At 49.5% G+C, this 16,459-nt stretch overlaps 1 protein-coding gene across 21 annotated transcripts in view; it reads right to left on the bottom strand.

Annotated features, from left to right (window-relative positions):
• Positions 1–841: 841 nt before the first annotated feature.
• SLC37A1 (solute carrier family 37 member 1) overlaps positions 842–16,459 on the bottom strand; it is a 79,765-nt gene continuing 64,147 nt past the window's right edge. For all 21 annotated transcript variants that reach the window (XM_070252115.1, XM_014736395.3, XM_014736393.3 and 18 more), the window contains 4 exons: positions 14,670–14,748; positions 4,134–4,231; positions 1,456–1,520; positions 842–948 (listed from right to left, as the gene is read on the bottom strand). In XM_070252115.1, the coding sequence (XP_070108216.1) occupies positions 933–948; positions 1,456–1,520; positions 4,134–4,231; positions 14,670–14,748 (258 nt within the window). In that variant the 3' untranslated portion in view covers positions 842–932. The remainder of the gene's footprint in view (positions 949–1,455; positions 1,521–4,133; positions 4,232–14,669; positions 14,749–16,459) is intronic.

Raw genomic sequence — 16,459 nt, 5'->3', positions numbered from 1 at the left:
ATCGAGAAAACAAGTGGTCAGAGGACAATTGGAGCTGGTCTGAATAAATAATAAACTGCCGTTTGTGTTTCTGAAACTTCTACAGCATAGAACACGTTTCAAATAAATAAGCTCGCCCCGGCACTGTGTGGCTAGAGACAGGTCCGGTGTCTGGAGTCTGCAGTGAAACGAGGTGCTGGACTGGAGACCTGTCCCCTCCCAGGCTTGGCCTCGTCTTTCCAGCGACCCCCAGGGGACCAGCAGCGTTGTGGCCCTTGGGGCCCCGATGGCGGGACTCCTGCGGATGTCTGGGGCTGGCACTCCGACCTGGCAGGCTCAGACAGCCTGAGCGCTGGTCCCTCCTGGACCGTCCGTTCTCGGGTTGGTCCAGAGGAGGAGGTGCTGGGCAGGTCTTTTGGGGGACGTGACGGTCTAGGTTCCGCCGTGGGTGGGATCCAGCTGCCGGGTCTCCTGTCCTCACAGAGGCCGGGCGCTTTGCTGGCTGCCTTCCAGGCACGCAGCATCCTGACTGTTGTCTACACGGCACCTCCAGGTGGCACCTGGTTCCCGCCGGCGCAGTGCTCCCCGCCTCACAGTCCATCTGAAACACCCGAGAGACCGAGGCGCCCGGTGCTGTCACACCAGGCCCGCGCTGTCACACGTGCCAGTGGCGCAGCTGCCAAGCCCCAAGAGTGCCCGCTCACCCAGCCGTCTGTCCCGGGCTCAGCCTCGGCAGACAGCCCTGCTCACGGCCTCCTCGCTGCTGTCCTGAGCTCACGGCTCGTCTGAAACAGCACCAGGGCTTCTCACGGCGACGTTTGTGTCTTTTCCAAGTGCATGTGCAAAAGGCAAGGTACATGAATCTTTTCAACACAGGGTCCTTTATTTGAACTTTTCCTTGAAGAACAGTATGTGGAGGACGGGCCCAGCCTCCCTCCACGGGACTCGAGAGCTCACTGTTCCTTAAACCTGAAAGAAGAGCGTTAAAGAGCAGCTGGTTACACAGCCAGCAACGGCCACAGGACAGACGTGGAATCCACGCCAAGTGCACAAACCCCCCGAGCGCCAGCCTCGCCCCGCTTCTGCTGGGGTCCTCCCAAAGCGAACTGGGTGACGAGTCTTACCGTCTTACTGCATCCCCACAGCCTCGCGGGGACACAGAGAGAGAAGAGGAAGAAGGGGGCGGGGGTGGGTGGGAAGGAGGCCAGGCGGAGCTCAGAGAGAACAAAGGAGGCCATCTGCCTTCCACTTTTCACTGAGATTTTGAGGAGAGATTGGCATCATCATATCCACCCTGAGGCATTTGTCAGGACAGGACAATGATTGTGGATGAGCCGTGCAATGACAGAGACAACCGGGGAGTTTCCTTTTCTTCCTTCTTTTAGGAAAGCCAGGTGTGGAAGGCAGATCAGCCAGAGTGACACTCCAGAGCTGCGCTTTCCTCACACGGGGAGAAGGGCCCGATCGAGGACTTACGGAACTTGGTTCCCCATTGCAGACCGCGGGCAGCTCAGCTCCTTGTGTATGAGGCGGATCAGGAACTGCACCCAAAACAAGGAGGAGACCCCCGTTATTGCCTGAGTAGATGAAGGGCGGCCTGCTGGCACCGCAAAGATGCCAGAGTCAGCCCCATGCCCATGGGAGCCCACTGCGCATCCAGGGGTCTACCCCAGGGAGACACCATTTCTTCAGGACACAGGGACAGCCGGCCTAAAGCAGAGCAGCAGGGAGCCTCCAGCCACCAGCCTGAAGGCCCAGCCTGATGGCTGCTGCTTATCAGTCCTGTGGATCACCACCGAGGCTGTGCTCCTGGAAATACGGCTTCAGCACAGATTCAGGCAGAACGACCTCCGGGTTCAAGTAAGATTTAAAATGAAATGACTCCAGTCATAATTTGTCAAAATTGGAAAAAGAAGATAAAGACAAGGGGACGCGCAGGGATGGTGACAGCGGGCGAGGCCTCTGAAAGCCAGCTGAGCGTTCACCAGCCGTCGCGCTGGGGGCTGAAGGAGCTGCCACTGGGACAGCCAGCTTTGTGGGGAAGCTTCTTGGCGAGCACCTGGCCCGTGGGACCCAGAGTGCTGCTCGGCGGCAGCCCCCGCAGTCCCGGTAAGGCAGGGCTGGCTCTGCCTGTGTCTGGGGCAGGCTCTTTTCCTTCAGATTCCTTTCCATGCCAACGGGCTCAGAGTCAGCTTACAAATCCAGACCAGTGACTCAGCGTCGCCCCAAACTTAACTGGTTTTCTTTGTGTCTGAGGCTGTGGATCAGCCTTCCCCGAGTGTGACAGCAGCCCCGGAAGAGCCCGACAGTGCACAGAGCCTGGGGCCTGGAAACGCGTTCTCAGGGAGTCCTGCTTCTAGCGGCCCCCACTTCTCAGAGGGCAGCGGGCGCTCTCAGGCCCAGGGGGACCACTGGGCCAAGAGGCTCAAGGCAGTGGGGGTACTGGAGGGGAGTTTTGAGGGGCTACTTAAAAACCCATGCAGCGACACAGGACAGCCTCAGTTGGAACTCTGGAGGGCAGAAACATTCATTCTGGATGTGCCGGGTGTGAGCTGGGAACCCTGCAGCTGGGCTGAGCTTTGTCCCTCTCAAATGGTTTCGGATTTGCTTCTGCCTAAGAACCAGATATATCACCTTTCAGGACCAATTTTACTCAATTTTTGTATATATTATGGAATATTTATATAACACAAGCTCAAAAATGAAAGCTCACTAGAGGCAGGTCCACAGCTAAAAATTCTCAGGAAAGATTTCCCCCAGCCTGGGGAACAGGCAAAGATGACATGGACGCTCGTTGTCTTCTGCAGCCATGTGCAAATGCACACCCCCCCACTGCGAGCACAGCCCTCTGCGGGGCCTGCTGCATGAGGAAGTCCCCGGTTCCCTCGCCCCATCTGTGCCAGCCCAGCACCTCGGCTCCCGTTCCTGGTGGCCACAACCACCCAGCCCTCGAGGCCTGAGACGGACAGCTGCCCGGGCTGCTCCAGCAGCAGCTGGCGGACTCGTCTGTGTTGCTCCACATTCTTGGGTCCCTCCTTTCTGAGGAGTTTAGCTAAGCATTTAAGAGGAAGTTTAATATATGTTACCCGGTATTTCTGAAATAGAAGAGTTGTCAGTCTTTGAATAGCCGTAATGATGGGAGTTTCATTACTGCTTAGTGCAAATGATCCGGGAACTTAACTAAAACCCTCAGGCCTCTCAAACAAATGATCTGAGGAACAGCCTTTTAAAACCTAACAGGTCCTTCAATTGGGAGTTGGTATTTGATTCTGTACGAAATGGGAGGAGCTGTGTTTTAGGGCTCCCTAGGATTAAAATATAAAACTTTCATTTAATTGATGGAGTTGATATTTCCAAAATCCTCAACTCATTTTTATTGGGATCCGGTTTTTTCTGGTGGAGCGAGAGGAGACGCGGGCCCCAGGTCTGGGGACTCTGCGTACAGGAGGACTCGCTCGTAAAGTACTGCCACGGCCACCCTCGCGGGTGTGCGCCCCACGACTGCAGCTTCACGACTGCTCTCCTCCATCCTAAAGAAAACCTCACACCTTCTCGGCACAGAGGGGCCTGGACACAGGGGCCCGGGGAACAGCGGGCAGAGACCAGAAGCACTCAGCGCCTGCCTCCGCGGCCTCGGCTCCTTTCCGCTCCTCCGTCCCTGTGGGTGCAGGGAGTCAGCCTGCTTCTTGACAGCAGGAGGAAAGCGACAATGGTAACGGCCGCCATTTAGGAGGCCAGCCATTGCGCATCATCTCTAACTCCCGCACTCGCCCTGTCGCTGGTGCCATGATCATGCCTGAGTATAACTATGGCAGCTTCGGGACAGAGAGGCCAAGGGGCCTGCCCCAGTGGCACACACAGCCGACAGGCGACGGGCCCGGGATTGACAGCCAGGGAGCCAGGCTCTTGGCCTCTAGACCATGCTGCCTGAAACTACAGAGCAACAGACCAACCTGCCTCTGCTTCCGGCATTTGTTTAAACCAGAAGGAGAAGGGGCCTTGGACCACGAACCTTTGGGGAGGCTGGGCTGTGTCATAGGCCCTGGCTTCCCTGAGCACGGCAGGGTCCACAGGAGAAAGTGTCACCAGTGTTTGGCTGGCATCCACAGAGAGGCTCATGAAAGGCTGCTTGCATCAAAAGGGAGCCGACTCACCAGTAAGGCACAGGCGTCCGCAAACATCAACATGTAGAACACGTTGTTCCATCCCGACGGGGAGAGGAGCCCGGCCAGCAGGGGGCCCAGGGCTGCTCCTGAAACGAGGCAAAGGGCGTGCGTGGATCTGTGAGGGACTCTGGTGCGCGACTGTCCCCAGCCCCACAAACACACAGGACGGTGCCCGACAGCCCCCTCATGGCTAAAGAAAACCACACTAAAACAACAAAACCGCATTCTTAGCTGTCACACGGGGGAGGGGTAAAAGCTTAATAACACTCAGCACTGGGGAGGGCAGGACCAACACCAGCTTCTTTGGAAGCAAATCTAAACATAGGTATTGACATGAAAACGTTCATTCTTTTGATCCAAAAAATCCCACATACACATTTATTATAAAGAAATCTGAATCTAATGTGCAACCTTAGATATTCTTCTGCTAAAAATATTATTTGGTAAAATATGAATAGGGTTTTTAGACACTAATAGCGTACCAATGTTAATTTCCTGATTCTGATAATTGTGCTGTGGTTATATCAGGGAATTTCTTGTTTTTAGGGAACACATACTGAATACATAGTTATCGGTAAAGGGGCAGGATGTCTGCAATTTACTCTTAATTGGTTCTGGAAGAAATACGCATGTGTATATTTATAACTGTGTATGTGTACATATACGTGTGTTATAAATCTGTGAGAGGAACGATAAAGTAGATGTAGTAAAGGTGAATTCTTTGTACTATTTTTGCAACCTTTCTGTAAGTCTGAATTTGTCAAAATAATTTTTGAAAAAACCTATAAAGACAAAAGGAAGCAAACAGTGCTGAACGCGCCGCAAGGGCCTGTCCGTCCGTCTAGGAGCACTGCTGCAGGAGCCCGGCTCTTCCTTTCCCAGAAGGGGGCTGGACCGGGTTCCCACGTCCCCGCAGGACGGTTTGCCGTTTGGGCGTGGGAAGAAGCATGGAGCCTCCAGCCCAGGTTACGACTGAGATCTGACCTCTGAGATGTGGGCTTACCTGGGTCTTCCCTACCTCATACATCCCGAGAGTGTTTCAAGTGCTTACAAAGAGCACTTACTACTTTTGTGATCTGAGAGCCACTGCATCGGTTTTTTGTCACAGGAGAACTTCCAGGTAAATATGGCAGACTGCTCATGGGTGCGTATCTCTCCACCTCCCAACACCACAAAATGGACCACAACTGAGTTTAAAAATTATAAACCCCGAGAGACGGGCAGATGAGAGAAGGCAGCGTTCCTGGAGGATGGCATTTAAAGGGCCTGACAACCGACAGAGCTCCGGTTCCCCTAGCTGGGGGGAGACTCCAGCGCCTCGGCGCTCAGGCCTGCCCGTCTGGGCGCAGGAGGGCGGGAGGGAGGCAGCAGAAGAAAACAAGGCCGCTGGCGGAGAACTGGGACAGCGCCAGGAGATGTGTCCCTCTGCCTCCTCTGGCCCTGGTTCCTCATCCTTGATGTCGCTACTGCGGCAACTTGCCCTCTGCAGAGCTTGAAGCAGAGGCTCTGGGCTCAGGGATACCAAGCCCAGTGCAGGGCAGGAATGAGGCATCAGCCGAGCACAGGGGAATGCCGGGAAGGCCACCAGTGTCCACCCAGCAGCACCCGCCCTCCCACACAATGACGAGAATGCTGGCAGCTAGGTCCACCCCGGGTACTGAGGGGTCTCTCCTCCTTGAGGTTCCAGTGGGATCCCACTACCTGAAGACCAGCAGTTGGCATGCCCACCCACACAGAAAGGGCTTCTAATGAGTACTTAGTGGCTCATTCTTAAATATGAATCTACAAGGGGATGGCCAAGAGGCACCTGGGTGTGAGGAAAGCCTCACTGTGAAAGCAACACACTAGCGGAGGGAAACCGACAGGAAATAAATCGAGGAGAAGGAAATTCCCTGGACATTATAACACTCTCAGAGAACTAACAGCAAATTAGAGTGGAACCATATGAAACTCCGACTTTCATATCTGAGAACAAATTCAACATCGGCAATTTCACATGATTCAATCTAACACACACTGCATCCAAGAAAAAAAAACTGGATGCACTAAAAGGGTGGAGAAACACCAATGAAGATGAATATTATGAGCGCCAAAATAAAAAGTTCAACAGGAAAGTTGGAAAGCAAAGTCAAGGACATATCTCAGAAAGTAGAAGAAAAGAACAAAAAGGCAGGCAGGAAGGGAAAGAAGAAAGAAAAGAAAATGGAAGGTTAATCCAGAAAGTTCAACATCTGACTAAGAAGTTTTCCAGGCAGAAAAAACAGATAGAGTAGGGAGAACTCATCAAAGGAAAAACAGAGCCCAGTTTCCCAGAGATGAAGGGTGTATGTTTCCAGACTGAGCAGCTGCCAGGGCTCAGGGCCCAGGGGATGAAGAAGTGAGCCCCCAGGAAAAGAAGTGGTCAGAAAGGAAGGCCTAGCCAAGGACGTCACAGATTTCTCCACGGTGACAGGGAAGCTGGAAGCCATTGGAACTCTGAAGAAGAAGGACTTTGGACCCAGAGTTGCATATCCAGACAGACTGTCCATCAAGCAAGAGGGCAGAATCCAGACACCACAGACCGCCCAGTTCTCCAATCTGCCTCCTGTGAACTGCTACTCAGGAAGCTTCTAGAAGACATTTTCCACCAAAGAGGAGTAAACACGGGATCTAGACAACAGGGCCCAATGTGGGCAAGAGATGAGGAATCCGTAGGATGCTGGGGAAAGCAGCTCTGGGATAAGAGCTGAGCAGCAGGTGGAGAGCAAAGCAGGGGAGGAAGGTGGCGGAGGACGCCCACACAGGCTGAGGCGTGGGAGGCTGCGGAGGGGCAACAACTGCCACAGAAACTCAAACAAAAGGAAAACATGAAGCATTCGTTAGTTTGGGGAAGAATGAAAATGTCCATATTAAAGATGTATAATTAAAGTTGAATTCTTGGCTCAAGAGCGAATGATATTAACACAGCCAGAGTACTGGATGGGGAGGAGGGAAAAGGAGTATGGGGGTGAAAGAGCCAGGTCCCCATCTTCCTTACTGGAAGGACAGCAGATACTGTCAAAAACTGATAATTCAAGAAACAGGTGGGAAAGACCAGAAGGAACAGGTGACAGTGACGGCTTCCAGAAAGAGGGGCTGAGGGGCATGGGGCAGGGGCCTGTCATTTTGCGTTATAATAAGCTTGTGAGACTATCTGGCTTCTAAAGTTACAGTATGTTTTACTTTGATAAAATAAAGATTAACCTGAAAAAATTCATGGCTCTATTTAATGGCTCTGCATAAAATATATCAGAACAACAAGGCTCGCAGCCTCCTGGGACGCCCTTCTAAGTGCTGTGGACGCACCAACTATGTCACACCTGTGCCACTAGAACCACACGGCTCTGTGAACTGCGAGAAGGCACTGGCGTATTTACAATTAGCCATGCTTGTCTCCATTGAAACCAACGTTTACACGTAGTAAACATTTGAACCACCTTGTCTCTGCCTTCTGTCCCACCGAGGCCTTTGTCTACAAGGGGTAAACGCCCTCGTGAGGGGTTTTTGCTGAACGGTGCGCCTCTCCACTCGAGCCTGGCTTTGCCTCTGTCTGGTTGGGAGCACTTATGGAGAGACACAATGATGGAGATGCAGTGGTGGACAAGCATGCGTGCCGTTTCCACGGCAACTGTCTCCTCAGGTCCTCGGGCTCTGGAGCTGGCAGGGCCCGGGAATCCAAGTGCCCACCAGCCCTCCGAGGGTAGGCGCTGTGGAAACCAAGGGGGGTTTGACGGCTCCACCATGGTCAGTACGTCGAGCAGGTTAGTGAGGAGGGCAGAGATGGTCCGAGTCGCCTCCTGCCATCCCTCCATGGGGTCAAAGGCACCCAGTGCTGTGCTTTGGTTCCTCCTATGGGGCTCAGAGCATGCCCTTCTTTACAGATGCAGATGACCCCTAGCCATGGATTTCTGCTTCCCCCTTGTTTATTTTTTAAATTATTTTTTATTTTTATTGAGGTTATAATAGTTTACAACATTGTGAAATCACTGTTGTAGATTATTATTTGTCAGTCATCTTATAGGTGCACCCCTTCACCCTTTGTGTCCACCCCCAACCCCCTTCCCCTGGTAATCACTAATCTGTTCTCTTCGTCCATGTGTTTGTTTATCTTCCACATATGAGTGGAATCATACGGTGTTTGTCTTTCTCTATCTGGCTTATTTTGCTTAACATAATACCCTTATGGTCAATCCATGCTGTTGTGAATGGGACCACTTTATCCTTTTTTCTGGCTGAGTAGTATTCCATTGTATATATACACCACATCTTCTTTATCCAGTCATCAGTCGATGGGCACTTGGGCTGCTTCCATGTCTTGGCTGTTGTGAATAATGCTGCAGTGAACATAGGGGTGCATGGGTCTCTTTGAATTGCTGATTTCAAGTTCTTTAGATAGATACCCAGTAGTGGGATGGCTGGGCCATAAGGTATTTCTATTTTTAATTTTTTGAGAAATCGCCATACTGTTTTCCCATAGTGGCTGCACCAGTTTGCATTCCCGCCAGCAGTGTATGAGGGTTCCCTTTTCTCCACATCCTCTCCAACATTTGTTATTTTTTGTCTTGGTTATTTTAGCCATTCTAATGGGTAAGGTGATATCTTAGTGTAGCTTTGATTTGCATGTCCCTGATGAACAGTGATGACGAGCATCTTTTCATGTGCCTATTGGCCATCCGTATATCTTCTTTGGAGAAATGTCTGTTCATGTCCCCTGCCCATTTTTTAATCCGGTTGTTTGATTTTTTGTTGTTGAGTTGTGAGTTCTTTATATGTTATGGAGATTAACCCTTTGTCAAATATATGATTTGCAAAGATTTGTTCCCAGTTGGTGGGTTGTTTTTTTGTTTCAATTCTGTTTTCCCTTGCCTTGAAGAAGCTCTTTAGTCTGATGAAGGCCCACTTGTTTATTCTTTCTATTGTTCCCCTTGTCTGAGAAGACATGGTGTCCAAAAAGATCCTTTTAATACTGATGTCAAGGAGTGTACTGCCTATATTTTCTTCTAGAAATCTTATGGTTTCAGGTCTTACCTTTAAATCTTTGATCCATTTTGAGTTTATTTTCATGAATGGTGTAAAAGAATGGTCTATTTTCATTCTTTTACACGTGGTTGTCCAGTTTTCCCAAAACCATTTGTTGAAGAGACATTCCTTTCTCCATTGTATGTTCTCAACTCCTTTGTCAAAAATTAGCTGTCCATAGATGTGTGGTTTTATTTCTGGGCTTTCAATTCTGTTCCATTGGTCTGTGTGTCTGTTTTTGTACCAGTGCTATGCTATTTTGATCACCACGGCTTTGTAGTACATTTTGTAGTCAGGGGTTGTGATGCCTCCAGCTTTGCTCTTTTTTCTCAGGATTGCCTTAGCACTTCGGGGTCTTTTGTTGCCCCATATGAATTTTAGGATTCTTTGTTCAATTTCTGTAAAGAATGTCATTGGGATTCTGATTCGGATTGCACTGAATCTGTAGATTGCTTTAGGTAGAATGGAGATTTAAACTATGTTTATTCTTCCAATCCATGTGCATGGAATGTCTTTCCATCTCTTTATGCTGTCATCAATTTCTTTCAGGAAAGTCTTGTAGTTTTCATTGTATAGGTCTTTCACTTTCTTGGTTAAATTTATTCCAAGATATTTTATTCTTCTTGTGATTGTGAAGGGGATTGTGTTCTTGAGTTCTCTTTCTATTAGTTCATTATTAGAGTATAGAAATGCTACTGATTTATGTAAGTTGATTTTGTACCCTGCAACTTTGCTGTAATTGTTGATTACTTCTAATAGCTTTCTGATGGATTTTTTAAGAGTTTTCTATACAAAAGATCATGTCATCTGCAAACAGCAAGAGTTTCACTTCTTCGTTGCCCAACTGGATTCCTTTATTTCTTTTTTTTGCCTAATAGCTCTGGCCAAGACCTCTAGTACTATGTTGAATAAGAGTGGTGATAGTGGGCACGCCTGTCTTGTTCCTGTTCTGAGAGGGATGGGTTTCAGTTTTTATCTGCTGAGTATGATGTTGGCTGTGGGTTTGTCATATATGGCCTTTATTATGTTGAGGTACTTTCCTTCTATACCCATTTTATTGAGAGTTTTTATCAAAAATGGATGTTGGATCTTGTCAAATGCTTTCCTGTGTCTATTGAGATGATCATGTGGTTTTTGTTCCTCATTTTGTTAATGTGGTGTATCACATTGATTGACTTGTGGATGTTGACCAAGCCCTGTGTCCCTGGTACAAAGCCCACTTGATCATGGTGTGTGATCCTTTTAATGTATTGCTGTATTCGGTTTGCCAATATTTCGTTGAGGATTTTTGCATCTATGTTCACCAGTGGTATTAGCCTGTAGTTTTCCTTCTTTGTATTGTCCTTATCTGGTGTTGGGATCAGGGTGACGTTGGCCTCATAGAATGTGTTAGGAAGTACTCCATCTTCCTCAATTTTCTGGAATAGCTTGAGAAGGATAGGTATTAAATCTTCTTTGAATGTTTGGTAGAATTCTCCAGAGAAGCAGTCTGGTCCTGGACTTTTATTTTTGGGGAGGTTTTTGATTACTATTTCAATCTCTTTACTTGTGATTGGTTAATCTATTAAGATTCTCTTTCTTCCTGATTCAGTTTTGGGAGGTTGTAAGAGTCTAAGAATTTATCCATTTCTTCTAGGTTGTCCAATTTGTTGGCATATAGTTTTTCATAACCTTCTCTTATAATCTTTTATATTTCTGTGGTGCCCATTGTAATTTCTCCACTTTCATTTCTGATTCTATTTATTTGAGTCTTCTCTCTTTTTTTCTTAGTGAGCCTTGCTAAGGGTTTGTCAATTTTGTTTATTTTCTGAAAGAACCAGCTCTTTGTTTCATTGATCCTTTCTACTGTCTTTTTTGTTTCAATTTTATTTATTTCTGCTCTAATTTTTATAATTCCACTCCTTCTACTGACTTTGGACTTTGTTCTTCTTTTTCTAATTCTGTTAGGTGTAGTTTGAGATTGCTTGTCTGAGATTTTTCTTGTTTGTTGAGGTGAGCCTGTATTGCAATGCATTTCCCTCTTAGGACCTCTTTGCTGCATTCCAAATGAGTTGCTACGGTGTGTTTTCATTTTCATTTGTCTCCAGATAATATTTGGTTTCTCCTTTGATTTCTTCAACGATCCATTGGTCATTCAGTAGCATGTTGTCTAATCTCCACATCTTTTCCCCTTTCCCAGCTTTTTTCTTGTAATTGATTTCTAGCTTCATAGCATTATGGTTGGAAAAGATGCCTGATATTATTTCAATCCTTGTAAATTTATTGAGGCTTGCTTTGTTTCCCAACATATGGTCTATCTTTGAGAACATTCCATGCACACTTGAGAAGAATGTGTAACCTGCTGTTTTTGGATGGAGTGTTCTACATATATCTATAAAGTCCATCTGTCTAGCTTTTCATTTAATTCTACAATTTACTTGTTGACTTTCTGCCTGCATGATCTGTCCGTTGGTGTTAGTGGTGTGTGGAGGTCCCCTACTGTTAGTGCATTGTTGCTGATATCTTCTTTTAGTTTTGTTAATAGTTGCTTTATGTACTTTGGTGCTCCTGTGTTGCATGCATATATATTTATAAGTGTTATGTCTCCTTGGTGGACGGTCTCTTTTACCAATATACACTGCCCCTCTTTGTCTCTCTTTACTTGCTTTGTCTTGAAGTCTGCTTTGTCTGATATGAGTATGGTGACACCTGCTTTCTTAAGTTCGCTATTAGCTTGGAGTATCGTCTTCCATCCCTTCACTCTGAGTCTGTGTTTGTCTTTGGGGCTGAGGTGTGTTTCCTGGAGGCAGCATATTGTTGGGTCTTGTTTTTTAATCCATCCTGCCACTCTGTGTCTTTTGATTGCAGAATTCAATCCACTTACATTTAGAGTGATTATAGAAATGTAGGGGCTTAATGCTGCCATTTTATCGCTTGGTTTCTGGTTCTCCTGCCTTTCCTTTGTTTCTCGTCCCATGTATTTTGGACTACCAATTCAAGTAGGTAGTTTTCTATGCTGGTTTTCCTTAGTTTTCTCCTTATTTGCAATTTGTGTCTCTGCTCTGTTTGTTTAGAGGTTATCCCCCTTGTTTTGAAAAGAATATCAAGAAAAAGGTGTTTTTTTCACATAATTCATAATTTTCCTCTTTTTAAACTCCCATCTTCTGCTTTAAAATAGCAACCAGGGCCACCAGCAGAGCTCCAAATTTGCTTTAAGAAAAGGGTTTGACAGTGGAGTTGGACTGACTCAGACAAAGGCCTCTGCGGGACAGAAGGCAGAGAGAAGGGTGTTTGGTTACACAGTGCATGAGAACCGAACTCAGCCCAGGAGTCTCCTGACTTCTGACTGAGTGTGTCTTCCAGGCTGTGGAAGGTTCTCGTGTGCTACGTGAGCTGGGAGAGCAGCGACCTGCCCCACACGGGGAGAGCTGTGTTGCCTGCAGATGCCCGTCCCGGCACAGCACTGTCTTCCTTCCCTGACACGTGTGCAGGCCCCGAGAGGGCCCTGGCAGGGAAAGTCTCACTTTAAACATCAGAAGGGTGACACGAACACTGTGCAGCAAACTCACAGTGACTCCTGGGACCAGCGAAATGAAGGAACCAATGCCGAGGACAGAAACAGGGCTGGTGAGACTGGGGAACAGCAGAAGCTTGAGCTCGCCTTCTGAAGCACAGCGGCCTTGTCTGGTGTTGCCCAGAACAAGCAGGGCCTGCCTGTGAAGCAGGCAGCAGAGCCCCCGCGAGTGGCAGCAAGAGCATGGACCTGGGGTTCCTGTGACCCAGAGGTGCACTCACTCACTCACTGGGCGCCTCCTGCGCTCCCAGCCCGGCCCGTGTGCAGTCCAGGTGTCTGGGGCAGCTGCACTCGTTCACTGGGCACCTCCTGCGCTCCCAGCCCGGCCCCTGTGCAGTCCAGGTGTCTGGGGCAGCTGCGCTCACTCACTGGGCACCTCCTGCGCTCCCAGCCCGGCCCCTGTGCAGTCCAGGTGTCTGGGGCAGCTGCGCTCACTCACTGGGCACCTCCTGAGCTCCCGGCACTGTCTAGGAGCTGAGAATCCAGTAGAGAACAAACTGGGCTCCTGTCCTCGGGAAGCTCCCATGTGGCAGGGAGAGAAGATGACACAAAGCACACGGTGGAGGTGCTGTGGAGGAGAGCAGCCCAGGGCAGAGTAGCCCTGAGGTGGGGTTAGGGGGAGGGGTCCACGCCTCCCAGACAGGGTGGGTCGAGCAGGGCTCGCTAAGAGAGTGACATCTGAGCAAAGACTCCGAGGGCACAAGGGCACATGGCATCAGGTTCCCTGTGAGGGGAGCCTCTCAGGCACAGGGCACACCCGTGCAAATGTCCCACACGGGGACCAGGCCGGGTGCTTCTGAGGAACAGCGGGGGGGCCGTCAGGCTGTGACAGTGAATGGCTGTGACGGTGAGGAGGGCAGAGTGGTGGGAAGGACTTTGGATTCTGCACTAAGACAGCAGTCGGTGTCCGCAAACGGACGTGGATCTCTCTCTGCGGCTGGCCCAGAGGCCACGGGAAGAGCCAAGAGGAAAGCCCAGCTTCCCACAGTGGCGCAGAAGCCAGCCCCACGTGCCAGGCTCCGCGCAACTTGTTCTCACTGAGCCGCCTTTGTCCGGCAAGCATTTGGTTTCTCTGCTATGAGAGTGTCCCAGACCCCTGGGTGCCTGTCTCTACCTGTCTGCCCTCTCTCACTGTCCCCCTGGGTAGGGAGCCTGGGGCAGCAGGTGACCAGGCTGCAACTCAGCATCCTCCTGATGAGCCATGGGAGCCACATGAGCCATCCCCCGAGCTTTGGTCTCCCGTATCCAGAGAGGGACAACCGATGACGGCAGAAGCTGGTGCAGGACAGGGGCCTGTACGGCGGCTTCAGGATCTCTGGCAGGGACATCCTTGCACGAAGGCTTGAAAGGCCAAGGACGGCGCCATCAGCCTTCTGACTCACTGATAAGAACAGGCTTGGCGGTTTACCTGTTCCCACCTGCCCGTTTCTGAGGGGAGGAGAGGCTTATTTGCCACCTATCTTTAATTCAGAATATACTACTGAATTCTCTCCAAGAACCTGAATGAAGCTAGTAACACTCAAAATCCTGTGTGCTTTGGGACCCGTTAGTTTCCCTCTCATTTATATTTAAATAAGATTCTGTCCTCCTGAGATGACAGTGATAAACAGTGAACGGTGGGCCATAGGCTGTAGTTGGCCAGTCGTGGCTTACATGAAAACCTGGGCACACATTCTTTCACACTGAGGCAAGCTTGTTCCAACCAGCCATATGCCCACATCTCTGGAATCATCCGATCACACAGGACAGATGGTGCTCACATGCCCATTTCCCCAGGTTTGCATACACTTTTCAGCTGCTCATAGTGTGAAAAGGCCAGCCCATCCTAATATTACCAAAGCAACTGGAATCCTTGGCATCTATTAATTAGGATGTGACAACGTGGTTTCCCCATGACCACAATTAACCTCTCAGAACTACACATACCCACGTACCTACAGAGCCGGTGCCGTCGATGATGGCCGTCACAGTGGCGAGGGCGTGGGAGTTTCCTTTCAGGCTTTTGTGGGTGCCCTGGAAGAGAGGGGGAACGAACATGAGACAGGCCCCGGCCGCATTACAGAGAGGAACAAACCTACACCTCCCACAGGACGGTTTACTCAAATAACCGTGCAGAGCAATTCGAAACAGGGGATGCCTTCCAGTAGGAAATTTAAGCTCTACTCCATTCCACACTCACCACGGAAAGATATGCAAAGTTTCAAGGGTATTTAATCAAAAAGTCAAAAACCATCAGAAATACTTGTCCAAGCATACTTTAAAGGACTCTTATAATTCTCTTCAAATAAACAAATATTTATTCAGCACAGTCGTCCTCTTCACCGAGGCACCACACCAGCCAACGTGGAGGCTAAGAAGACAATGAAAACTCGTGTCCGTCCCTCTGCCGTGCCAGCATCAACGCCCACGTTCACGTTTCTGCGAGGGGCCCTCTGTGACACATTAGACAGCTCTGCAGTGTCTAACAGTCAACCCGATTAATGGCAAATGCTGGGGAGGATGGGAAGAGGGCAGGACCCAAGAAACCAACGGAGGCAGTGCAAATCTTAAAGGTGCTCTGGTTTCCAAAAAGCCACACATGTGAGGCTGGGGAAAAAATGCGCCAACTGAGGACAACCAAAGGAAAAAAACAAATCAGGAAAAATAGCGTCTGGAAACCGAAACCATAAAAATAAACCAAAGCTTGTAAAAATAAACGTGTGCACATTTGTGTATACACAGCTATATAATGTAAAATAAGGCACACATGCAAACTAATAATCACCCCTAATCCATGTTTTCTGGGGTCTAAAGAAGAAGAGAAAGTCCCTCCTCTACCCTCTAAGCCCATGGGGGCAGACCACTGCTGCTGGTCTGGTGTGGACTTTTCCAGAATTTTCTCTGCCCCGACAGGAGCATGGACACGCTTCATAAAGGGGGTCTGAGCACTCTCTTGACATAAAGGTGGGCTGTGCTATAAGTCAGCCACCTGGCGGAAAAAAGTCAAGAAAAGCCCAGCTCGCCAGCCTCTCTGCCCCATCCGGACGAGGCCCCCAGTGCTCTGCAGGGGAGAGAGTCGAGATGCTGAGGACAGCGGACGAGGGCCGCTGGATGCTCCAACAGGGCCGGGTGTCAGGCATCACGCTGCCCGCAGCCCTGAGAGAAGGGGTACAGGGCAGGCACGGGCACAGCGGAGCTGGCCTGCTGTTTGTAAACAGGAGAGCAAGCTGAGGGCTGGGAGTCAGGGTCTGATTCTGGAAGGACTTCAGAGAGATGCAGAAGAGGGGGAGACCACTGGAGCCGCAGGAAAGTTCCAGGGGACCCGGGAGTCGGGGGAGTGCTGGACCGGATGGCCGAGAGGCCCGCCATGCTGCCAGGAGTCTAGAAACCACTTTTGGTGAAGTGCTTTGGTTTTAAATAAGCTTTGCAAGTTAGAATAGTCTTAGATTCATGGAAAACTTGCAAAGATGGCTTACAGAGCTGCAGTTGGCCCGCACCCACTTTCCCTGCGGTACGCTCTTCTGACGTAATTAATGACCCAGCATTGATGCATCAACATTAACTAAAGTCTATGCTGTATCCAGATTTCCTGGGTTTTTATCCAGTGTTAATTCAGTCTTTCTGCTCCAAGACCCCCTCCAGAAAGCCACACGACCCTTAGTAGTCGTGCCTCCTGAGGCTTCTCCCGGCTTTAACAGTTCCTTAGACTTCCTGGTTTCTGCTGACCTTGACAGTTTTGAGGAGT

The sequence above is a fragment of the Equus caballus genome, chromosome 26 (assembly GCF_041296265.1).
Source record: "Equus caballus isolate H_3958 breed thoroughbred chromosome 26, TB-T2T, whole genome shotgun sequence".
Classification (NCBI taxonomy): domain Eukaryota; kingdom Metazoa; phylum Chordata; class Mammalia; order Perissodactyla; family Equidae; genus Equus; species Equus caballus.
Note: the sequence above shows the minus strand (reverse complement) of the source record. Positions and strands in the feature narration are given on the sequence as shown.